Source organism: Poecilia mexicana, unplaced genomic scaffold, assembly GCF_051168715.1.
Source record: "Poecilia mexicana isolate PSO_F unplaced genomic scaffold, ASM5116871v1 scaffold_19, whole genome shotgun sequence".
NCBI lineage: Eukaryota > Metazoa > Chordata > Actinopteri > Cyprinodontiformes > Poeciliidae > Poecilia > Poecilia mexicana.
In genome coordinates this window covers 25,762,869-25,788,174 of record NW_028263388.1, presented here as the reverse complement: position 1 = coordinate 25,788,174, position 25,306 = coordinate 25,762,869, and the positions used below count along the sequence as shown (strand labels likewise).

General features: G+C 40.1%; 1 protein-coding gene and 1 long non-coding RNA gene across 3 annotated transcripts in view; one reads left to right on the top strand and one right to left on the bottom strand.

The window, feature by feature from the left end:
* Positions 1-25,306, bottom strand: part of LOC148153795 (uncharacterized) — a 186,741-nt gene that overhangs the window by 80,999 nt on the left and 80,436 nt on the right. The window lies entirely within an intron of this gene.
* The window catches only part of stambpl1 (STAM binding protein-like 1), a 91,131-nt gene that overhangs the window by 39,007 nt on the left and 26,818 nt on the right, over positions 1-25,306 (top strand). For both annotated transcript variants that reach the window (XM_088016463.1, XM_088016462.1), the window contains exons 3-4: positions 20,927-21,144; positions 21,230-21,308. In XM_088016463.1, coding sequence (XP_087872589.1) covers positions 20,927-21,144; positions 21,230-21,308 — 297 coding nt within the window. The remainder of the gene's footprint in view (positions 1-20,926; positions 21,145-21,229; positions 21,309-25,306) is intronic.

The following is a 25,306-nucleotide window of genomic DNA, read 5'->3' as shown; positions in this document are numbered from 1 at the left end:
TGACCAAAGTCATTACATTATATCTTCACTCCACTGTGCCCAATAGGTTGATCAAACTGCTGCATCTCCTCACTACATCAACTGATCTACATGAGATATTGGGTGCTTCACAAAGGAGCGGTGCTGAAAACACAATGCAGCTGTTCTCAACAGAATTCAGAATGATCTGTGTTCTAGAATTCAAGTGTTTTCAGTTAAAATGCTTCATTGGTTGGAAGTTTACAAGAAGTGTTCTGTATGGGTCTAGCTCATTAGTCTGATCAGAGTCCAGGACCTGGAAAGAGAATCTGGAACAGAACTCTATCAGATAAATCTCACCAGATTAGAAAAAAGTTACCTCATCATCCTGGGATTATCTATAAAATAAACTAAGTCTTACATTTTCACATTTTTCCCCTCACTATTATGACATACATTACAAAGAATGGACTGTGTACTACAATTCAAGTATTTTCAGTTTAACTGCCTGTTTAAAAAACCCAGACATTATAAACCTGGGATTTGCTATAAAAATAAATAAATCTTACATTTAGAGATTTTTTCCTCTCTGTTGTGAAAAAACAATTATATTATACTTAAACTTATTTGTATACTGGTACATTTCAACATAGAATGGTCTGTGTTCTACAATGCAAGTATTTTCAGTTGAACTGCTTTCTTGGTTGGATGTTTACAGGAAGTGATGTTTTCTTTCCTGCACTGTATTGATCTAACTCATTAGTCTGGTCCACTTTGCAGCAGAGAAAGTCCTGGACCTGGAAACAGAACCTGGAACAGAACTCTATAACAGAAATCTGGCCAGATTAAAAAAGAGACCTTATCAACTTGGGATTCTCTATTTTTGTGCATTGTCTGGGAGCAATGCCGTACATGACACGGGTAACTATCTTCAGGGCGGGTTGGGCAGCTCCGTGAGAGCGTGAGCGATGGCTGGGGGAAGGCGGGGGCTAGGGGGAGGTGGTGCTGTGGGGAGGCTGTGGCTGGAAGGAGGTGGTGCTGGGGGGAGGTGGTGCTGAGGGGAGGCGGTAGCTGGAGGGAGGTGGTGCTGAAGGGGAGACAGTAGCTGAGAGGAGGTGGTGCTGAGGGGAGGCGGTGGCTGGGTGTAGGTGGTGCTGAGGGGAGGCGGTTGCTGGGGGGAGGTGGTGCTGAGGGGAGGCGGTGGCTGGAACATCCGCGGTGGCTAGGCCTGAGCGGCGCTTGGCTGCGAGGGCCGCTTGAGGCTCCGCGGAGCTTTAATTCTGATTCAATTTCTGGGCTGTATAATATTGATCTAAATAGTGCGTACTCCACAATTTCTGATATTACTAATAAACTCAAATAATCCTTTTCTGGGTTAAATAGTTTCTAAAACAAAAAAGAGGAAAGGACACATTAGGGCAGATGGCAACATCCAGACAAAACAATGGGCAAAACAAAGACACAAGTGAAGGCGGTGACATCAAAGAGCCATGAAGAAACGTTACTGAGTCTCCTGGCAGAGTCCGATAGAGGTGTTGTTATCAAGGCATACGATGTCCTTGGGAGCGTTCAGCTTCGCAACTCCATGGATACATAGGGGGTGAGGAGGGAAGAGCATTGTGTTTACATTTCTTTAAGGAGATTAGAAATGTGCAGTCCTTCCAAGGCCACATGGGGAAAGCCAATTCAGAAATAGAATGTCTTAGGTCAGGAAGATTATAAATTTCAATCTTCCTTAACCTCTTACACCCTCAGGGGGTATAAATAAATTTAAACTTAACATTTTGGGCAAAACCTTTATGCGGAATAGTTTTTGAAAGATCAAAGCCTCTGTTAGTGGATAATAAAAAATAAAAAAAATTTAAAGGCACGTGGAGCCTTTGTTTACAGAGCGAGCCGAGGTCGTGGCAGCTGGACCCACCGGTGGGTCCGTCGGGTTCTTAAAGTCTCTCCGATGCATCTCAGTTCCCAATCATCCAAATTAGTTTGGTCGTTCCACTGAACCGAAACTAGCAACTTCTCCAAGATCGATTCCATCCCGTTAGTGAGTTTTAGAGTCCTCGTCTCTGTCCTCACCAACAATCCGAGTGTTCGCCAGTTCAGCCAAGTCCGTCACAAATTTGTCGAAATCCTGTTATCATGAATAATGAAAACAGCAGAAATCCTGTTATCATGAATAATTCCAGGGTGAATCCCGCTGGGTGTGTCCCGGACAAGAGGACTCTCCTGTGCCCAGACTTCTCATCGAAAATTTGATCAATTGCATTGAGAGATCGGTTGACCAGATCCATAATTTGTAGATTTGGATGATGTGCAAAGAAAGGCTCCAAAAATATAGAAAAAGACAGGACAAAAACAGAACAAGCAGGGCAGACAAGGGCAGGGAGGGAGCAGAGGAATAAAGCGTCCACCTTCATCGAGAGAAAAAGAACAGCCTGGAAGTGTTCACAAAGGCTGTTCATCTACATTACTTCACATTTACCTATCCCCCCATTCACAACTTGCATTTCAGTTCACTTCAGCAAAACAATTAACACACCACATCCTCTTCTGTCCAGTGGCTTCCTAGCTGGTATTGAACATTCAGAAAATCTCCCCCGTACAACATCACAGACGTTTTGTGAAAGTTTGAAAACAAGGTAGACTTGTGTTAATGACATTAAAGACTATCAAGGCAAAAGTAATGATGAAAAATGCATCGCTTTATTTTGCGTTCCAAAAGGCCTGATAAAGAAAGTTGGTTCTGTTTTGGTTCTGTTCTGGTTCTGTTCTGGGGACATCTGGAGATGATGATGTAAAGAAGTATACTTCAAAAAATCAAGAAAATTATAGACAACTCTAACCATCCTCTTCATGGGACTGTCTTGGGAAGGTAGAGCATTTTCAGTCAGAGACTTCTTCAGATTCAGTGCAGTACAGACTGCTGCAGAAAATCTTTCCTCCCAACAACCATCACCATCTTCAATAACTCTTTGAAGAATCTACATTAATGAGTTACAACATTTTATTTCCCTTTGGAATTAATAAATAATTTTTGAATTTGAAAAGTGAAATATACTTTAATGACCCCAAAGGAAAATAATATACATTTAAAAATGTTAAAATGATGGCACAGATTAAAAAAAAAAGTTATTTGCAATGTTTGTTATTTTACAGACTGAAAGAAATCAAATCAAATAAATGTTATTTTCCAAATAAAATTTTCAATATAAAACTTAAACTAATACAAAAGATAATATGTGTCTTATAACAAGATAAAAATACTTCCGTGGACAGTAGTGTTTACTGTGTCTAACACTATTGGTTACTGGCATCATTTCACTGTTCTATAAATATAATTATTTGCACAGTATGGAGGACCAAAATTGATCATTAAAACTAAAAACAAAATAACATATATATATGTTATTTTCCAGGGTGAATAATATATATATATATATATATATATATATATATATATATATATATATATATATATATATAAATTGTGTATATGTATATATTTGGTTTTGATTTTCCTTACACATGCATTTCATCAAGAATTGTATGTATGCTTTACTCTTTTCTTATACGTTTTCGTCTAGAAATGTACACTTACCGGTCACTTTATGATGTACACCTTGCTATTACCTATTACCAGATTGGTCCCCTTTTGCCGTCAGAACTGCCTTAATCCTTCGTGGCATAGATTCAACAAGGTACTGGAAACATTCCTCAGAGAGTCTGGTCCATATTGACATGATAGCATCACGTAGTCGATGTGGATTTGTCAGCTGTACATCCATGATGCAAATCTCCTGTTCCACCACATCCCAAAGGTTTTCTATTGGATTGAGATCGGGTGACTGTGGAGGCCATTCGAGTTCAGTGAACTCATTGTCGTGTTCAAGAAACCAGTCTGAGATGACTGGCGCTTTATGACATGGCGCATTATCCTGCTGGAAGTAGCCATCAAAAGATGGGTACACTGTGGTCATTAAGAGATGGACATGGTCAATACTCAGGTAGGCTGTGACTAATGGGCCCAAAGTGTGCCAGGAAAATATCCCCCACACCACTGCACCACCACCACCAGCCTGAACCATTGATACAAGGCAGGATGGATCCATGCTTTCATGTTCTTGATGCCAAATTCTGACTCTACCATCCAAATGTCGCAACAGAAATCGAGACTCATCAGACTAGGCAACGTTTTTCCAATGTTCTTTGTCCAATTCTAGTGAGCCTGTGTGAATTGTAGCCTCAGTTTCCTGTTTTTAGCTGACAGAAGTGGCACCCGGTGTCGTCTTCTGCTGCTGTAGCCCGTCCTCCTCAAGGTTCAGCGTGTTGATCAGAGATGCTCTTCTGCATACCTCGGCTGTAACAAGTGGTTATTTGAGTTACTGTTGCCGTTCTATCAGATTGAACCAGTCTAGCCATTTTCCTCTGACCTCTAGCATCAGCAAGGCATTTGTGCCCACAGAACTGCCGCTCACTGGATATTTTCTTTTTCTAACCATTCTCTGTAAACCCTATAGATTGTTGTGTGTGAAAATCCCAGTAGATCAGCAGTTTCTGAAACACTTAGACCAGCCCGTCTGGCACCAACAACCATGCCATGTTCAACGTCACTTAAATCACCTTTTTTCCCTCATTCTGATGCTCAGTTTGAGTTGCAGCAGATTGTCTTGGCCATGTCTACATGTCTAAATGCATTAAGTTGCTGCTGCTGCCATGTGATTGGCTGAATTCGACATTTGCGTTAATGAGCAGTTGGTCAGGTGTACCCAGGGGTGAAAGTAGTTTTAAATTCTTGGGGGTACTATGACAAAGGTATATATATATATATATATATTTCCTCCCTCAGCCCTCTGGCTGCAATGCTGACACTTTGAGATGCCATGAGACCTAAATCCTGAACATCATGGCATGGAGTCATCCCAGTTTTCCATGTCTGGCATATAACCATTCATTTTAGCTTTTAAAGAGGTTCTATTGATCCTGTGTCCAGACAGGGATAATCAGTAGCCCAGCATCATGACCTGTTTGTTCTGAAGATCCTGTAGCTTCCACTTCTCTTCCTAACATGGCGCCTCCTCACCCTGACTCTCAGAGCTCTGTTAGGTTAAAGCTCATCTTCTGAAGTTGGGATATTTTTCCTCCAACAGGTTCCAGAGGAATCGCCTCAAACCAGATGTTGGACTGGATTTTATTTCAATGTTATTTGTGAATGTTAGAGCCTCATTTTCAACAGTGGAGCTATAAATGTTGAAAAAGGTTATTATTTTGGAGAAAGTCTCATCAACATCAATATTTTCACTAAATAAGAAGCAAAAAATATTTGATAGAAGAAAAATGTCTCAGACTCTGAGCTCAAGGCAAGATGCCAGAGAGCAATTAAACTATTATTTTTAAATTAGACAATTTAATTTCACATAATTATCGTGATAGAAGCCTTTTGTTTGTTAAATACTTAATGAAACATATTTACCGTGTTTGATGTTTGTTGTAAATGATGTATACTCACAAAGAACGAGGTAATTAGTCCAAGTTTATCATTTATTGAACGTTCAGAAACTACAGCGGCTGTAAAGAGCCACAGCAAAGGTAAAGAAAGGTAAAATAACTGAACAGGTGATCAACTCTAAACCACTTGCACCTTTTTACTCTCTCTCTCTCTTTGTCGTGGCAACCGCTCGCTCTTCGAGCCGAACACAGATTACGTTTAAAACATTTAGTCCGTTACTGTCAGAGTTGACACCTATTAAACACAGCACATAACACAGGAAAGACAAGAGAAAGTTAGATTCTTAATACTCACGAGGAGAACAGACAGAGATGTGCTTTCAGTTACAATCTCCTACTGCTCTGAAGCACATTTGCCTGCCCCTCTCTTTTTATTGTCTTTAGGATCCCTAATCACAGAGAGCGCTGTAACTCTAAAGGGAGGGGGAAAGAGACTTCACACAGTCACAGCGCCAAGATTATCACTAACTAACAACACAATCTATCTCGCACTAGCTTATCCAGTTCCTGACCCAGGATCAAGCAGGACAAGTTGTACATCTTCACGGCGATGGTTTTATAGCTCTTTAAGAGGTCAAAACAGGCCGTTCTGTGAAGAGCTGCTGTCACTGCTCTTCTTCAGAGAGGCCTTCTGAGAAAGCAAGCCAGAGTGATTAACAATACAGAAACATTCCTTAAAACATATGACTAAACTAAATAAGTAAGAATACATAAACTAAGAACATAATAAAGATATAACAAATAGTTGATAATAATACAATTTACCTAACATTCCCCCCTGTTTATCAAATATTTGTTCTAAGTCTCACATCCCTTCTAAACAGCCACTTCAAATGATTTTCAGCTGGGGGTTTATTTTTTAAGAACGCAAATATTTTTACTCTCAAGGGTTGTACTCAGTTCAAAAACTAGGATCTAAATACATGTGAGGGGAATCCTCAGCAGAGGATTCTGTTTCAGACTCAGCTTGTTTTACGAACAAAGGATACATCTGTGCCATCCGGTCCTCCATGGGCAAAATTGCTGTGGTGATGATACGGTTAAACAAAGAACGCAGGCAAAAAGTACAACGGCATTCACACAAGGTTAGAATGGCAGCAAAAACTGCCATTGATACTAAAGCAGAGGACACAAGGGTTTGGTACCTTCCAACAACCTCCAACCATGCATCCCACATAGAGGTGTTTGCTCCAGAGTAGGGCTGTTGTAAACGAATATTTTAGTAATCGAGTAATCTATCGATTATTCTTACGATTAATCGAGTAATCGGATAAAAAAAATTATAAAATGAAATATTGGTAAATCTGGCATAATACCGGTGTTACTATCAGATATCAATATCAGTTCAATTTTTCATATTTGAGCATCCCTAACAGTTGCTTTTTTGTAGTTTAGAAAACTAACTTGTAACAATAATAGCTCACTTTCTAAGTTAACCAGAAGAAAAGTTATAGAAAAATCTGAAATTATATTGAATTTAATAATAAAGAGGCAGGCTCACAAATATGCTTATAAAAAATGTCTACAATCCAGCTTTTAGTTTATGTATTCATCTTCAGTGAGTTTAATAGATTAATTAAACTCACCTTGCCACCTAACCTGTCACGCTTTGGGTTTGAAAATACGGGAAATGTGCCTAGAGTGGGAGGAGAGGGCGAATGAACGAACATGGGGTGGAGGGGAGGAAATAGACCAGCGGACTGACGAACCGTTAGACCGGGGGACGAACACGGGGGGAAGCAATACGGGATATTTACGACACCTTCACTGGTCACACTCAGAAACTCATCTACCAGCCATGTACGATGCGCTCCGCCACCCGTTTCTTCAGACCGGGATATGAAATGTATTGTGCGGTTCGTCGGTAAAGCTACATTTACACGGTAAGCATCAGCTACTCAGCCGCCCGCCCTGTTCAGGCTATCCGCTCACCTCAGCGCTCTTCCCGCCGTTCGCTTTCAACCAGCAGCCCCGGAGGAGAAATGCTGCCGTACTCCAGGCATTCCCCCAGTCATTTTAAGGATGCTTATTGGTTCCCCAAAAACGATAAAAAGTCGGGCATTATCATCAATCAATAAAATCCCCACGGGCCAATCTTGAAGATTGGACTTTATGCCGCTGAGACTTAGCTTTTGTCAACAACTCAGAAGCGGAAGTGAGAGCTCCGCGCAACGCAAATGAAGTCCCGGCCGGAACACGGTGCGCTAACTAATAAAACATAAATTAACGAAGCTTCGAGGCAGGTAAATTTTCCTCGAGGAATTTTAGTAATCGAGGTACTCGAATCATTCGAGGAATCGTTTCAGCCCTACTCCAGAGGCTTCCTTCATTTTGCCATTCAGGGTTCGGAGCCCCGTAATGGCCTCCGCCAGGCTCCCATCGGCTGCTGCGTTGGTTGGCAGGTATATACAACATCTTTCTCCAAAGATAACACACACACCCACCTCTTTCTCAGCTAGCAACATGTCAAGAGCTATACAGTTTGGAAAGCCATCAGTGAAGTAGCGGCCAGCTGCTCATGAACCGCCTCGAACTCAGCCTGTGTCTAGTTACTTAGTTTTGCACGTTGTAATGAATGAAATTGATCCCGTCTACGCCCCTGTTTACAGTACACCACCAACAAACTGTAGATTCAAAACCTGATCGGTCAAAATTGGTGAGGGACTCGGATGGCATGGATGTATGTAGATGCACATGTTCCCATGACAGCTCTCGTTTCTGGAAAGGGTAAGACAGAACATGTGTTAGATCGGTTTCTGACATAGGATAAACAAATACAGGCAATAAAGAAACTGGAGCCCAGAAACCTGTAACCTTTCAGGGTAACTTATCAAAAAGCCTGTCATTATCACTCCACCACCAGACATCTCTCCAAAATATGACTTAGGTAAAAATCCAAGTCACTGACAGAAAGTTTACTTCAGTTAAAGTCTTAAAGCATCTGAAATGTCTCGTCTTTAAGTATGGAAATTACTGCAATAATGGATGTACTCAAGTAAGGTAATGAAAAGTATAAGTAAAAAGTAAAACAAGGCAAATGCAGTTTGAATGACTTCTTTTTTATATATATATATACTGGTAAATTTGTCAAATAAACTTAAAGTAATGTACACAACCAAGTGCAGGCAAAATTAAACTTGCTAATAGATATACCTGCAGGCATCATTTAGTTAAAAAATTAGGCGCTTTACCTATACAAGGTAAACTTAACCTAGTTTACAACTGAACCAGCTTCTTAGTATCCCCTCCAGGACAGAACATACAAAGGTTTTGTAAGCCTTAAGTTTTCCCTTCAAATAAGGTCAGTAATGAAAATGAGAAAAATAAAAAGTCCGTACAGAAAATGCGGCCAACATGAAAGGCAGGCAAGGCCAGTAAGCTACCAACTTTGTTGCAGTCAATCAGTAGGTGGGGTCAAAACACTGGCCTAAAAGTGAAAGCTCATGAAAAATTGTCATACTTATTTGCCCTTTCTTTTTAGAAAGGAATCTTCATCAGTTACTGCAAGAGGAAATATTGAACATAAATCCTACAAGTGCTTTTAGGATTAGTTTTACTCATCATTAAGAATTACTTTTTAATGGTTGCTAGGGTTGGCCATAGTAAATGTCTTGGTTCCATACATACTACACAATCTTGGTTGACTAATTTAAAAGCCTGATCTACCATTAATAATAAGAATAATAAAATAAGAAGCAGTTATTATTTTGTCCCGGCTGAAAACATAAAATGAAAATAAAAAAAACAACATTTTTATTCGCCATTTCAGTAATGTTTAAGTTCGTTCGGCTCCTAAGGATGCTCCAGGGTTGTGGACAATCTTCACCAGTTTTGAGACGGTCAAACTATTTGGTTTAGCCCCCTTTGCAACCTGGCCTTTGCCCTGTAGGTCGGTGAGCCTCCGGAACTTATTCTTTCTTTTTTTTTTTTTTTTTTTTTTTTTTTACTTCTGGGCTGAAATTACCTTTTTGCAATGTGACAAATTAACCCAAGTTGACCTTTCTGCTATTTTTATGGCTGTGGGAGTAGTCAGCAGCACCTGGTACGGCCCGTCGCACTTAGGAGAATACGCCGAGATGAGAGTATAGGCCAAAATAGTTTGTTTTTGTTTATTTAAGTTAGCTTCTCATATAATCAGCTTAAGTAGCTTCCTCATCTATTTACCATTGATTATTAAACTGTGACAATCTATACAGCCTTCCAAATAATGTTTAAAAAGGTGTAAGTTTTGATGTACTTGTAATGTTAATGTATAATTTTACCAAGTCTAAACATTGCGTCCAGGGCCTACTAGTTCCTCCAATACATGTTTTAATCTGCTTTTCACAGTACCATTTGTTCTTTCCACCAAGCCTGTACTCTAAGGATGATAAGCACAGTGGTTTTTCAATGTCATTCTCACATCACTTGTCACTGTAATCAGTCTGTGGAATGTTGTTTTTTGCGCAGATTAAACAAGTTCTACAAAAATTTTTCGAATGAGAAATAAATCCATAAGTAGTATAATATTGACGTACTTGTCCGACCATTCCCCCTGTCGAGACATGTGACACACCATGGCTCAATATTGCAGCCCATTTATATAGATTTTTTGGTAAAATAGGCTTATTGTCAGAGCTTTTATAGATATCATTTATTATTGTTGCTCCTTTCTTCGTCCATAATTCTTTTTCATTTTGTGGACTTGCTTGTTGCATTTCACGTAGAATTTTTGATCACAAGATTGAACTTTCTTCTAAATGCAACACTGTTACTTTCCCTGCCGCTGCTGGTTTTGCCATCTTATCAGCAAACGCATTCCCCAGGGACACTTTGTCTGTCCCTGCAGTGTGTGACGCACATTTGCAGATTGCTAGTTGCTTTGGGAGTTGTACAGCTTCAAGTAATTCTTTTAACAATTCTGCATGTGTCATTGGTTTTCCTGTTGATGATATCATACCTCTATTTTTCCAAAATTGTGCAAAAGTATGAACAGTTGCAAATGCATATTGACTGTCAGTATAAATCGTTACCGTTTTATCTTTCATAAGTTTACAAGCTGTGGTAAGCGCGATTAGTTCTGCTGCTTGTGCTGAGTAAAGTGAGGGGAGCTTTTCAGCTTTCAACACAGTCTTATCAGTTACCACTGCATACCCAGTTTGAGTTTTTCCTAGTTCATCTTTCTCAGAGGAACCATCCACAAAAAGTATTTCACCTTTGTCTAATGGTAAATCTTTTAAATCGCTTCTACTTCTAGCTGTTTGTTTTGCTAAGAAGGTTTATCTGCAGTAATAGTGCTGATACCGCGTGTGGTACTTTTAGCGTTAATGGATGGAATAGTACAATAGAAGCACTAACTTCAACAGCCATGGAAGCAGCAATAACAGCCCTCACACAGTGAGGCAACGCACACGCCACACTATCTAGTTTAGAGGAGTAATATGCGACCGGTCTCATTTTATCACCATGTTGTTGTGCCAGTACCGAGGTCATGAAATGACCTTTGCAGTCCACCATCTGAACAAAAGGTTTTTGATAATTAGGTAAAGCTAGGGCAGAGGTAGACACGAGGGCCTGCTTTACTCTGCAAAATGCCTCTTCCTCTATGTCTGACCATTTCAATGGAGAGGACATTTTGAGGTCTTCACTATACATTAACTTATTTAAAGGTGCCACAATTTCCGCATAATTAGGCACCCAACTTCGACAGTAATTGGTCAAACCTAGAAATGACATCATTTGTTTTTTTGTTTGTGGTTTTGGCGCCTGGAGAATTGCTGTTTTTCTATCCTCCATGATGGTACGCCCCTCTGCACCCAAATTATGACCCAGATATTTTACTTTTGTCTTGCATAGCTGTAGTTTATTTTTATTGACCTTATGACCCTCTTCAGATAAATGTGTCAGAAGCGCCAAAGTGTCTTGCAGACAGGTTTCCCTGTCCGGAGACGCTAATAAAACATCATCAACATATAATAAAATTTGGCTCCCTCCTGGAGGTTGAAATGTCGACATGCTCGCACTCATAACTTGTGCAAAAATTGTAGGTTTTCACAATAGCCTTGGGGCAATGTGGTATATGATATCCCCCTTTTTACACATGGCATTGCCCATGTGTCACAATTAATAATTACTGAAGATCTTTTGTTAAGTTCAGCAACGTGAAACATTTCTATTTTATTTCTGTTTAGCTAAAAAACAGCTTTTTAGCTTTTTAATTTAATGACCATCATTCAAATCCAGAATAAAATCTTGTAGACTGAAGTATATAAATATTGCTTTTACTCATAATCATTTTTAGAGTAACTAATTTTATCCACCAGGTTTGCGTAAAGTTTCATAGTTTCACTTAACCTTACATTTCAGACGAGGTAACAATGTAAGTTTTTTAGATTTTATATTAAATAGTCAATCATTTCATCCGTTACTCAATTCTTTAGCACAGTTTGTCTTTATAGAATTAATGTCATTCATAAAAGTATCAATAAAAATCACACAAAAACCAAACCAATTTCAATCAATTTTGAGATTCTTTATAGGATTAAACTCTAAATTAAATTCGAGTTAAATTCAAATACCAATTATTTTCAATATTTAGAGGCGTTTAATTTATTTCCACAGTAATATTTCTTAAAATGAATTGTCTGTCACTTGTGAGTTTTAAACCTAATTTTAGTAACGTTAAAATATATATATATTTTTATGCACCGGTATCGCACAGAAATTCAATTTCTTTTATGATTCTACTTAACGTATCCCAAGCTGCACACATGTCCACCATTTTCAGGGCGAAAGCCCGTCAGCAAAGCATTTTTCAGTTGCTGCTGATATGCACTGGTGTCATCTTCATTAAAAGTTATCCCACTATGGACTTTGAACTCCTTTTCAAAACGCAAACGGAAATCATCTACTTTTTCTCCAGCTATTTGTTTTATCCCTGCCAAGTGGCGGTAATTTGCTTTTTTGCGAAAATTTCTTTTGACTCTTTCACATAATGGATCCCATTGTGCTTTGAATGCTTCACTCAGTTCTGGATTAGCTCCTATAGGGTATTTTATTGGGCCTAATCTACCATTTTGATCAGTTATTTTTCCCGTATAATTCCCTCTTACTTTTGCCCAGTCTTTCCCTAGTGAGGACATTGCAGCTTCCCCTGCTTCTATCCCATTTAATCTATAGGAATGAATTAGTCCAGTCATGTCTTCTACCCATATATCGGGATCCTCTGCTGCAGGTGTTATTCCTTCTACAGCCTTCCTGGCTTCTTCTAAGGTCCAGGGTCTGAAAACATATAAGTCTTGGGCCCCTTCATCTAATGAGGGGTACAGTCGTGCTGCTGAGACCGCAGCGGCTGATACTGGGGCAGACGGAGCTGCTGCAGCGGCGGGGGGAGGAGTGGCTGCAGGAGCTTGTGCTCCCTGCACCGTTACAGCATTCCGTGTGCTTTCTTTCGTTCTTATAAATAAGTTCTCGGATTCTTTTAACCATAATTTAGCACTACTCAACTCCTCCTCCTTTTTCGCCTTTTTTCTTCCTCTTTTTCCCATTACACTGTTCTCCAAAATGTTCACTACAATTTGCCATTGTTCAAATTTTAGTTTCCCCTCTACTCCATATTTCTTCTTCCATTTTGTCATGTATACAGTGCTACCAGGAAATCTGGACAGCATGTACTTCTCATCCCCTTCGGGACCCTCAGCGAGTGAGGAATTACAAGAATTTGTGTTTCCCATCATTTAAAGTACTTGCAATTTTAATTTGAAAAGTTATTAATTTATTTACCTTTGGTTTGCTATTTTAGCTTAAAAAATTTATTTATTTAAATTTGGTCCAGGTTCGTTGACTCCTAGGGAGTCCTATGAACTGGAGTTTGTTTCAGTAGGCCAGCAATTAAAAATACCTTGTTGTGGTATTCTCCACTTCAACTCTTTCGAGTGGGAGAATCTTGCCTTTGCATCCACAAGAGGTTTGCTGCTTACAACCCTACTGTGTTATATGAGGTAAAATACCAAGTGGTATTTAAACCTCCAATCACTCTCACTTTCACACTTTTTGTCACGGAAATTAAGCGCCTGTCGTCGCCGGACTCCGCCGTCCGTTACCACGGGTATTAGCCAGGCCCCGCAGCCTAACAGGACAAGGTCTCCAACCTTGCACAGCACCAGGCTCCGTCCGCCTGTTACGCGAAAACTTTGCGCTAGGACTTTCGCTGTCCTACGCGGATTTTGTGCATTAATTAATTACCTGTTAGAGTCTAGAATTTCCAGGGTTTTATATACGCGCAATGACCCCCAGTCACTCGCCACACTTTTAACCAAGAATCACTCACCCCTGTTGCCTTTCCTTGGAGTCTCATCCCAGCAGGCAGGCAGAGTGTCAGCCCTTGAACAGGTTCTGAAAAGCTTCCACTAGGAAGCTTGCCGTGCACGGTCTCTACTGGCATCTGCCTTACCCGCTGGAATCCTTCCAGTATGTTGAGCTCCGGCTCGAAGGACCAAATTATGTCAGAGTTGACACCTATTAAACACAGCACATAACACAGGAAAGACAAGAGAAAGTTAGATTCTTAATACTCGCGAGGAGAACAGACAGAGATGTGCTTTCAGTTACAATCTCCTACTGCTCTGAAGCACATTTGCCTGCCCCTCTCTTTTTATTGTCTTTAGGATCCCTAATCACAGAGAGCGCTGTAACTCTAAAGGGAGGGGGAAAGAGACTTCACACAGTCACAGCGCCAAGATTATCACTAACTAACAACACAATCTATCTCGCACTAGCTTATCCAGTTCCTGACCCAGGATCAAGCAGGACAAGTTGTACATCTTCACGGCGATGGTTTTATAGCTCTTTAAGAGGTCAAAACAGGCCGTTCTGTGAAGAGCTGCTGTCACTGCTCTTCTTCAGAGAGGCCTTCTGAGAAAGCAAGCCAGAGTGATTAACAATACAGAAACATTCCTTAAAACGTATGACTAAACTAAATAAGTAAGAATACATAAACTAAGAACATAATAAAGATATAACAAATAGTTGATAATAATACAATTTACCTAACAGTTACGATAGGTTTTCAGGCTTGATATTTATTTTGCGATTATTAATAAGCACTCTCATGAACACAGCAGTGGTTGATTAGTTAATTATAAACTCCTGCTCTGCTAGTTATTTTGATAATGGAACCGAAACGCACAGAATTGTGCAACACCTTATTGAAACATTAATTACTGAGATTATTATTTTTGTTGGGTCATTAATTTGAACACGTTTTGTTGACTTTTTTTTGTTGTTGTTCTTTAATAAAGTTATGAACGTTTTGATAAACCAGTCAGAGGAGGACCTGCTGGTCTCAGCATCCTGGCGGCGTTCAGTTTGTCACCTAATCTTGAGATCGACGTATTGCAGCTCTAGTGCTCTAGTAAAGCACGAAGAATTCAGAAACAATATGAAATGGGGGGGAAAAGCTATTTATTAACTGATTAAGTCGTGTTTTAGATTGTTCTTGAAAAACTAATCAGTCACGGCTGATTAGTGGGCGCACTCATGGCTGCACAGTGAACCCATTTATTCTTTACAGCAGACAGCCGCTCCCCTCTCTTGCAGGTGCTGCGTACCCCCGCTAAATCTTTTAGGGGTACGCAGTACCCGACCGTACCCGCCTACTTTCACCCCTCGGTGTACATGAGGAGGATATAAAAAGTCCACACACCCTGCTCAAGGGCTTTTCTTCTCTGTCTTTCGAAGAAGGAAGACGCACTTTCTCTGTCTCCCTGCCCTCCCTATCTTCCCTGCTCAGCGTCTGTGTCCTGTGTTTTTAAAGTCTTCTTTGAATAGCTTCCGAAGTTGCAAATTATGGATCTGGTCAGCTGGTCTCTCAATGCAATTGATAAATTTTTTTCCACTGGGAAACCGGGTAAAGGGGAACTCTCATGTCCCAACGGGACATTCTTCGCTGGATACACGATGGATTCTGGATGGAAGTGGAAGACCGTGTGTCTGATGACGCTGTCAGTTGAGGATGTTGAAGATGTGTACATGATTGGATTTATGATAACAGGTTTTCTGCTTAGAGAAGTTGGCGCTGCCTGGCTTATCGGAAATTTCGTAAGATGCCAGTGACCGTTTTGGCCACTTCAAGGCTGCCGGGTACGGTTGATGGGATCTGCAGAGCGATCAACACTCAGACTGACATGATACAGGAGCTGAGTTGTAGATTGGGTTCAATCCTGGAACTGAATTGTGGCCGGGCACCGGATCTGGGACTCAGAATGGATATGGTGTGACCTTGGAGAACGCTGTTCACTTGAATCAGGTGGGAGACCCTAAATTTGGCTGTTTGGATTTGCCATTGAGAAGCACCAGCGAGACTTTCAAGAAAGGCAGTAAACTGATGTCAGCCTGACCTAAACAAATTGGTTGTTACGTCCAAAGAAGGCTCTGTTCTGCTGCTCCCCCGCCCTCCTTTCCCTGAGAAAATCTGTGGGCCCTGAACTGATAAGCTGGTGGTGAACTCTGACATCATACTCACAGACAATCACAGACAATCACGTGCTTCAGTTAGGGTTCATGGTGTGACACACACACATAACTCACATGAGACCCGTATGCATGTCACACCTCCTCCTTGTACCCGGCTTGTTTTGTCTGTATGTGTTTATATGTTCTTATGTGCTGAGGTTTTTTTCTTCATCTCATACTCTGCCTTCAAAGAGCAGAGTGTGAGACAGGCTGTTTTTTTCCCTCTCCTTACCTGATGTTTTTCTTATTTTTCCTATTTCCTCTGCAAGGCGGCGCCTGTCGGGCTGCGAGGCCTCAGCCAACTATCCCCCCTCTCCCAATTCCGGCCCCCCATGTTGTTGTGTAATGGATGGTTGTATTGAAACTGCAATTTCGTTGTCTTTCTGACAATGACAATAAAATTCTTCTGATTCTGATTCAAATACCAGGTTTTAATGATGTAAAAAATGACAGCAAGACAAATATGGTCACGACTTTTTCCACCTTTAATATTATCTATCATCAATTGAAAAACAAACTGAAACCTTTACAGGCATCCAGGATTAGTTGTATATGTTGGCCTAAATATGTTGAAATTGTCCTATTTACTTCAAAATTGCTGTTTGTAATGCAGCAAAACTCATAATTACTTCAAAAAATGTGTATCTTTTGTTATATTTTTCATTAATAGGGGTCACAATTTTTTCACATGATGGGTTTTGGTTCATTCTGAACTGGAATCAGTAAGGCCAATTTCACCTGAGTTATCATATTGTGTTTGACTGGTGTAATTTTAGATAATGCCACACTGCGTCACTGTTGGCTGTAGTTAAAAACAAAACAAAACAGGTCAATCTGGATCATTTCCCGAAAAAAATAGAAGAGCACAGTGGGAAAGAGCTGGAGCCGAACACAACTTCCGAAAGACCTACATTTGTGCTCCAACATTTTTCTACAGAAGTCATATGTACAAGCAAAACTGATGAAGTCTCTTAACAGGTGATCGTTACCTTCACCAGACAAAAACAAATGCATGCCAACAGTTTTTATCCGCAAAACGCCTAAACCCCGCTCCTGTTGGCTAGAGAGTGAAAAACGCTGAATTGCTTTGAGGCTGAAAATGTGTGCTCTTGAATTATGGCAGAAAAATACCCCCATACTCATTTTCATGAACTGTTTTTAGATCCCATCAATTTCAGCACTCTCTCGTTCAATTCGAAAAGGCTTAAAATACGTTACTCATCGCTGCATTGGCTAGATGGCGCTAGCACAGTTGGACCTTTAGATGTCATTTACCCAGAATGCATTGCAGCGTGAACAACATGGCGACATTCATGTGACATTATTTTATTACAATGCAGTATTATTACTGTATTGTTTTTACATCTACAATAAATATTTCTCAAATACAGTAGATTGTGGCAATTAATCATGGATCCTTATAAAGGGGAAACATATAAAATAAAAAACTTAAAATATTCTAGTTGCATAAATATGTACACTTAAACTCATACTTTGTTGAAACACCTTTGACTTTTATTACAGCACTCAGTCTTTTTGGGTAGGAGCCAATCAACATGGCAATGTGGTAATTTTTGCCCAGTCTTTTTTTGCAAAACTGCTCCAAATGTAACAGAATGTGAGGGCATTGCCTGTGGACAGCCCTCTCAACCCCTAACCCCTCTAGAACAGCTTAACTTTATTTTGGTTTGATCACTTTGTGTGTTGTGTGTGCTGACTCCAATTTAACATGAGTTTGAATACAATTGGTTAAATCTGAACACAACCACATCTCCACTTATGCTACCACATTATCCCAATTGTTTATTTTTACTTCACTTTCCTGAACGATTTCTGTTTGTTTTTCAATTGCTATGTTGATGATGAGGACTGGGGTGTGGTTGGGTCGACACCTCCTGATGTCGACAATTATCTCTTTTGTCTTGTTGATGTCCAGGAGCAGGTTGTTTATTCTACACCAGTCCACAAGATGTTGTACCTTTTTTCTGTAATCCACTTCATTGTTCTTCTGAATCAGGCTGAGAATAGTTGTATCGTCTGCATATTTCATGATGTGGTTGGTGTTAAGATTGGGACGACAGTTGTGGGTCATCAGAGTAAACAGCAGGGGGCTCAGGACTCTGCCCTGGGGAGCCAGTGTTCAAAGAAATGATACTGGAGGTGTTATAACCCACACGGACAGACAGAGTTCTTTCAGTGAGGAAGTCCAGCAGCCAGATGCACAGTACAGTGTTGAGGCCCAAGGGGACCAACTTGCATACCAGATAGTGGGGGATGATTGTATTACATGCTGAGTTGAAGTCCAAGAACAGTATCCGCACGCAGGTGTTCCTCTCCTCCAAGTGTACCAGGCTCAGATGAAGAGCAGTAAAGATGGCATCCTCAGTGGAGCAGTTAGGCTTGTATGCTAACTGGAATGGGTCAAATGATGGAGGCAGTATGGAAATGATGTGGTCCTTAACCACCCTCTCGAAGCACTACATGGTAGTACATGTTAGTGCTACGGGGAGAAAGTCATTAAGATGTGATGGTTGGTTTCTTGGGCGCTGGAATAATTATATATGACTTAAAACATGAGGGGACAATGTTCTAGTACAGTGATGTATTGAAGATGTCTGTGAGCACATGGGTTAGCTGGTCTGCACACTCTGATCAGCCTTGCTGGACTGTTGTCAGGACCTGCAGCTGTGTCAAGGCCTGGGACTTTCACACAGCAGATGTTTCGAACCTTAGAGCCTGTTCACAGGGTGACGGGTAGCTTTCCTCACAGGGGTTTTATTTAGGGCTTCAAACCTTCCAAAGAAGTTGTTCAGCTCATTAAGGCAGCTAATGTTATCTTGTCATGGAAAGATTTTAGACAGTAAAAATGCCAGTGTTGAATTAACACCCAAAAGTGTCTATATGTGTCCAAGTCAGCAGGTGTTAAAGTAACACTTCTGAAAGTGTTAAAAGATTGACACCCATATTTTTGTTAAATTAACATTGGTCTATAATACTGAAATGGGTTTAAGAAAAGCTAAACTTTCCATTTCTGTGTATTGTTTTGAATATTTTCCACTGGATTTGATTGATATCAACACCTTGTGGGTCAATTATTTACTTTTTTAACACCACATTATGTTTTGTGATTAACACTACACTGGTGTTACTTTTAATATATTTTAACACCAGCACCGTGTTAATGTGACACTCCGTATTGTTGAATTTAACACTAGCTGACTTGGACACATATAGACACTTTTAGTTGTTAATTCAACACTGGCATTTTTACTAGTCAGTCTGATTATATAGTAGCTTTATAATCAGACTGACATTGACAACATTGACTTTGTTGCTGTAACCTTCTCCATACACCACTGGCTGTAGTGTGACACAGATGCTGCATACTCCCCTACGACCATGTGTTGGTTGTGCATAGCGAGCAGTGGCTGGTATGCTGGTATGAGCAGAACTGAAAGATGATCCAAAGAGCCAAGATAGTGCAGGGGAGCTGCTCTGAAGACCTTCTTGATATTAGTGCAAACCAAATCTAGTGTGTTTCCTGTTCTGGTAGGAAAATATGTTTATATGTTATAAGTTATATGCATGTAACTTATAACATAAGTTATCTCTAAAGGTCTGACTTACAGTATACTTACTGCAGTATGATTCAAACTGGACACATTTCTCACATTTATGCATCAAACATATCTATTCTAATTTGAAATAAAAAAGGTTATTTTGTATGCATGTTCACTGACAAACACGTTTCAAGATATATCTTCTTATTGTGTTCTCTTTGTATTCACTAGTGTTTGTCAGAGATTTTAGAGACATTTTGTGCTGGTGCTACAACTTTTTGTCCAGTGCTACAAACGAAAGTTACTTTACAGACCTGTCAGGAAACATTCAGAGATTCTTAAGGATTTCTGATAGCTTCAAACGGAGAAATGTTCCAAAACTTTGGTTTAAGTACCCCTTGCAATACCAGCTTATAGTGCAGCAGCAGAGCTCGGATTCAGCCTGCATATCAACATCAAAATCTTGAGACATTTAATTATGTTTGAGCAGGTCCATGTGTATAATTTAAGTTTGATCGTTTTCTTTGATTTTCCATGTGTAATTTTTGGGCCACAGTTAGTGTGTTAATATCCTTATACCAATTTGAAGGAGAGCAGTGTAATTTTTCCAATATCACAGTTACAGGTTGACTTCTCAGTACTGACTGAGTCTCTGGTTGGTCAGTAGCAGATAGATCTGGTAGTTCACAGTCTTCCTATTTGAACTTGTGGACTCTGGTACAAAGTGTACGCTCCTGTAGCCAGCCATGCTTGAAAGAATCATAACAACATTCCAGGTATGTTTTTGATGAGGGAATAACATTATAACATGATGTAAGTTGATTTAACAAAATACCTTAAACAACCTATTTAGACAGTTTATCAGCAAAACAAAGAGTTAATTTGGGAGTTAGTTACACTTTAAGCTAGTTTAAATTTGCTAGGTAAGTTTGAGTATTTATTTTTATTCATAAGCCTATCTGTTATTTAAACCTTGAATGTTTATATATTTCTTTCCTGTAGGATAAACCAATTCAAAAGCTGGAGAGCACAGGCAGCAGCCCCTTTCAAGCCTGAAAAACAATTGCTTCATGACTTTATTTCTTCCCCTTCGATGCCCCATTTTTAACATACATCTTTGATCCTTTAAACCACCAGGTCTCCTACTCTGAGGGCCCTCTCTGTGTGGATGAATGACACATCATTCTCTTCACTTTAATGAACTGAAGAACAATCACCGCATACATGCTTTCAATTGATCTGGAAGGAAACAGGGTTCCAGCTGAGTGTTTGTGATTCAAACTATTCAGTGTACCATTCAAACACAGATAGTAATTCTTTTCTCTGTGCATGCTGTTGTTATGGTTACCATGGTTACTGTAAAAGCTTCCATGATTAGGGTTAAATCTTTCTTTTTGATTTCTGTTTCACAGAAGAAGCTGGCAGCGGAACCAGACTACACTGACGTGACGCTGACAGCAGCAGAGCGTGTGCGAGCTCTGGCAAAAATGGGATGCTGCATAGAGATTAATGAGGATATCGAACCCAGACGCTACTTCCGCTCCGGAGTGGAGATGGAGCGCATGGCAGCTGTTTACCTGGAGGAGGGCAGTCTGGAGAATGCATATGTCCTCTACACCAAGCTCATCACGTGAGGAGCACCTGCGGGGGCATGCCTGTGTGCCAGGGATGGCCTTTAACTAGAAGGAAGTTAATTTCAGTTTTCATTTGTTCAGGCTGTTTGTGGAGAAGCTCCCAAACCACAGGGATTACAAACAGTGTTCGGCAATCCCAGAGAAGCAGCTCATCATGAAGGTAATGAGGTCTTCTCCCAAGACTATATTAAAGGAACAAGGGCAGAAATCCCATTTCATTATTGGGGGGGACAATAAACAAGAAAATTTCTTAAGAACAATTTTGGGGCTGGACAAAATATGTTTGAGCAGGTCCATGTCAGAGGGAAGCTTATCTGAACTGCATGCATATACTATACAGAATAATCAGTAATAATATTGATTTAAATGGGATGTATTTAGTAATCTTAATCAGGGGTGCGGTATACGGGGGAAGAGTGATGACAATAGACCCTTTTCACAGTTACGTCAGACAATGGCCGCCATAACTCAAAGAGGTGTATCTTTACTTCCGGTGTGATTTTGCTTTGGGAAACCTGACTGAAAAATTCACGGATACTCATTATCTTACGGATATAATAAAAGGTAAGGTTAATAACAACAGCATTTAAGTGTTAGAAAGCTATTATTACTCATTGTCAATCCACCATTCTCTAATTGTGTATAAAAAAAAAACAGCCTCCGATCAGAGTTAACCAGCTAGCAGCAGCTTTAGCCACAGTTGGGAAAATATATACACCGCTGTCTGTTAGTGCTGTATTGTTAAAAGGTTCACTTTCTGTATCAACTTTAATAAAACAGTATTTAAGTGTTAGATAGTCGTTATTAGTCATTGTCAATTTACCATTCTCAAACTGCATTTAAAGGAACCAGCCTGACTTCCTGTTATGGCGCTGAGGTGAACAGACGCATTGAACCAGAGCTCCCTACTCGGTCGGTTAATTCCCCGTTGCCAGAGCTGAATTTAACCCAATAAGACAGATTATTTTATGATGAAAAGGGGAAAGGCATCGAAAAGTAACGTTAAATCAAAACAGACAGACGAAACAGGCGAGCGAATTTCACTATTTGACGAAGGCGTATCTGACCAGCACATGGCTATGGAAGAGCTTCAGGCTAGCATTGTAGCTATCCGTGCAGACGTGAAGGAAGAGCTGTGCTACTTTCGTTACGACTTCTCCACCAACATGAAGAGAGATTTAAGAAGTTTCCAAGAGGAGATTAATGGAAAACTAAACGAAATTGTGTCGGACATAAAAGAGAACCAAAAGAGAGCAGAGGAGTCGTTACAACGTTTGGCAGAAATGGAGGAGTGGACGCGGCGGCGAAAGAGGTGCTGTCTCAAACTATAAACAACCAAGATAAAATTCAAGCCAAACTGACTGATTTAGAAGCACGCTCACGTAGAAACAACATCCGTGTGTACGGAAGACACAGAGGGAGACAATCTGTTGGAATAGACCCTTTTCACAGTGACGTCAGACAATGGCCGCCATAACTCAAAACTGGGTATCTTTACTTCCGGTGTGATTTTGCCTTGGGAACCAAGCTGAAAAATTCCAGCATTCTCATAATCTTAAGGATATAATAAAAGGTAAGTTTAATAATAACAGCATTTAAGTATTAGATAGCTGTTATTAATCATTGTAAATTCACCATTCTCTAACTGTGTACAAAATAAACAGTATCCGATCGGAGAGTAAACCACCTAGCAGCAGCTTTAGCCACATTTAGGAAAAAACATACTCTCTGTCAGCGCTGTAACGTTTAGAGGTTCACTTTCTGTATTTTATAAAACAGTGTCTACGTGTTAGATAACCGTTATTAGTCATTGTCAATTTACCATTCTCCAACTGTATTCAAAGGAACCAGCCTCCGATCGGAGAGTAAACCAGCTAGTAGCAGCTTTAGCCACAGTTAGGAAACATATACACCGCCGCCTGTCAGTGATGTAACGTTTAGAGGTTTTCTGTATTAATGGAAAATAAAGGACAGCTTCCAACAACGTTGTTTAGAATAGTATTTTAAATATTCTGGGGCTGATTATGTATCTCTGCTCATTTCCAAGCTCAAATGAGCAACTTCACGTTCAAACACAAGTCCCCCAAAAAACGCGACCGGTGAATCATTATTTTTTATGAGTTTAGAAAAAACAAGACAAAAGCCACAAATAACAGTTGGGCTTGACGACATTTCTGTTTTTCCAGCAACAAAATGCGCATCTCCATGCACTGTTCATGTTTCTGTCACTGCTAACTGTCACAGAGTCTCTCCCAAAGACGCACAGAAGGAATAAAAAATAAATACAAAAGAAAATATTAATGCGCAGTGATTTGGATAAATAACTTTAATCTGATTACTGGATTTGAAATATGAGCTCGTTAGATTATTCGTTACCGAAAAAGTGGTCCGATTAGAGGAAGGCATTGCAAAGCAGCGGCGGCACCGGACATCTCTGCTTATAACAAACAAACCCCTATTTCATGGGATGAGTGGCAACTCCAGTCTATAATTTAAGAATCTGATCAAGATTAGAGCCTAAAGCGTTATAGTTCAAAAACAGTAGAAAGTTCTGGTTAAGGAACAGTTATGTCACGTAGTTAGCTAGCTAACAAAATTCACTAATGCTAAGCTAACGGTTACGCAAAACAAAAATACCTACCTTCATAGTCAAACAGGTATTGTTCGGTGAAGAATTTGTAGCCTTTGTCTAATTTAGATTTTGTTGTCAGAGAAAATTGGTTTGCAAATCGTGATCTATCTTCAAATCTTATTTTAGGCAAATGTTTTAGAGACTGTGTAAACTCCATGCTCCGGTGTTCTGTCTGATCAACATATGCTGTCAGATATATATATATATATATATATATATATATATATATATATATATATATATATATAACTTTATCATTACTTACTATGTACACCGGAACTAAGGATACACAGCTTCGAGCCAAAACGGAAGTTGTGTGACGTCATGTGAAAAGGGTCTATTTATGGACGGTTTCATTAAGGCTGAGCTGTCACTCCAGGCTATCGATTTAGCTATACAGCGCTGCCACCAGGCTTTGGGTCCCAACCACCGCAGAATGCGAACCCCCGCTCCGTGGTGATCTCCTTTCTGGCATTCAGAACCAGGGATTTGGTGCTTTGTGCTGCGTGGAAGAAAAGAGAGATTCGCCTCATCCAGCAGCGGGTTTATTTCGACCAGGACTATCCGCCAGAGACCCAAAAGAAGAGGAAAGCTTACGCCCCTATCAGAAAACTTCTGAAAGAAAATGGTCTCCGTTTCCAAACCCCGCCGCCAGCTAAGCTCCGTATGTTTTTTGACTGTGGCCCAATCACGTATAGCAGCGCGGCGGAAGCCATGAAGGAAGAGAGGTCTCGCTCCCGATTGCGCCGATGGAGAAATTCGACAGATTGTCATGGGTGACGGCGGAGGCCAAACAACGGAACACCGACGCACAAGGAGAGAGAGCACGAAAAAAACTCAGCGGATTTCGTCTTGAGGCTGGAGACGCTGCCGCCTTTTCAAAGCTAAGCGCCGCTCGTTAAAACTCTTGCGGTAAGATAAGGAATCACTGTGATTCGATCCAGCATGTGGACTAAGATACGAATATTTTCGTATAGAGACACTGTCAGACATTATCATAATAAGCCTTCGTTTAACCTTCGCTAATGTTAACAAGAAATACGTTACCGATTTTTAAAAAAGTAGATAATACATGACTGTTTTTGGGAGCCGGTTTAAGGGCTCTGATCGTGCACTGAGACTATACACGAGTTATGTCAGTTCGCACTGGAGAGACCCCCCATGAGAAGAGTCTCATGGGGAATTTTCTCTTCATGCAAGACTCCTTAATGAGTCGTTTTGTTTTGGAAGTCGTTCCTGTTGTAAGGTTAGAAGTTTCAGGTTCTTTGTTTTTGATTTTTATAAATGTTTTACTGTTATGGTCACCTTGGATGTGTAAGTTAGAGGGATTTATTCATTTAAGGATTTATGTTCCAACAGCAATATAAATTTATAACTATTAATGTTCACGGGTTACAGAATCCAATTAAAAGAGGAAAGCTTATAGCTGAGATGAAGAGAGAACAGCAACAAATAATCTTCTGGCAAGAAACCCACTTAACAAAAGAGAACCATGTAAAAAAAAGGGGTTTTTTAAAAAGACATTT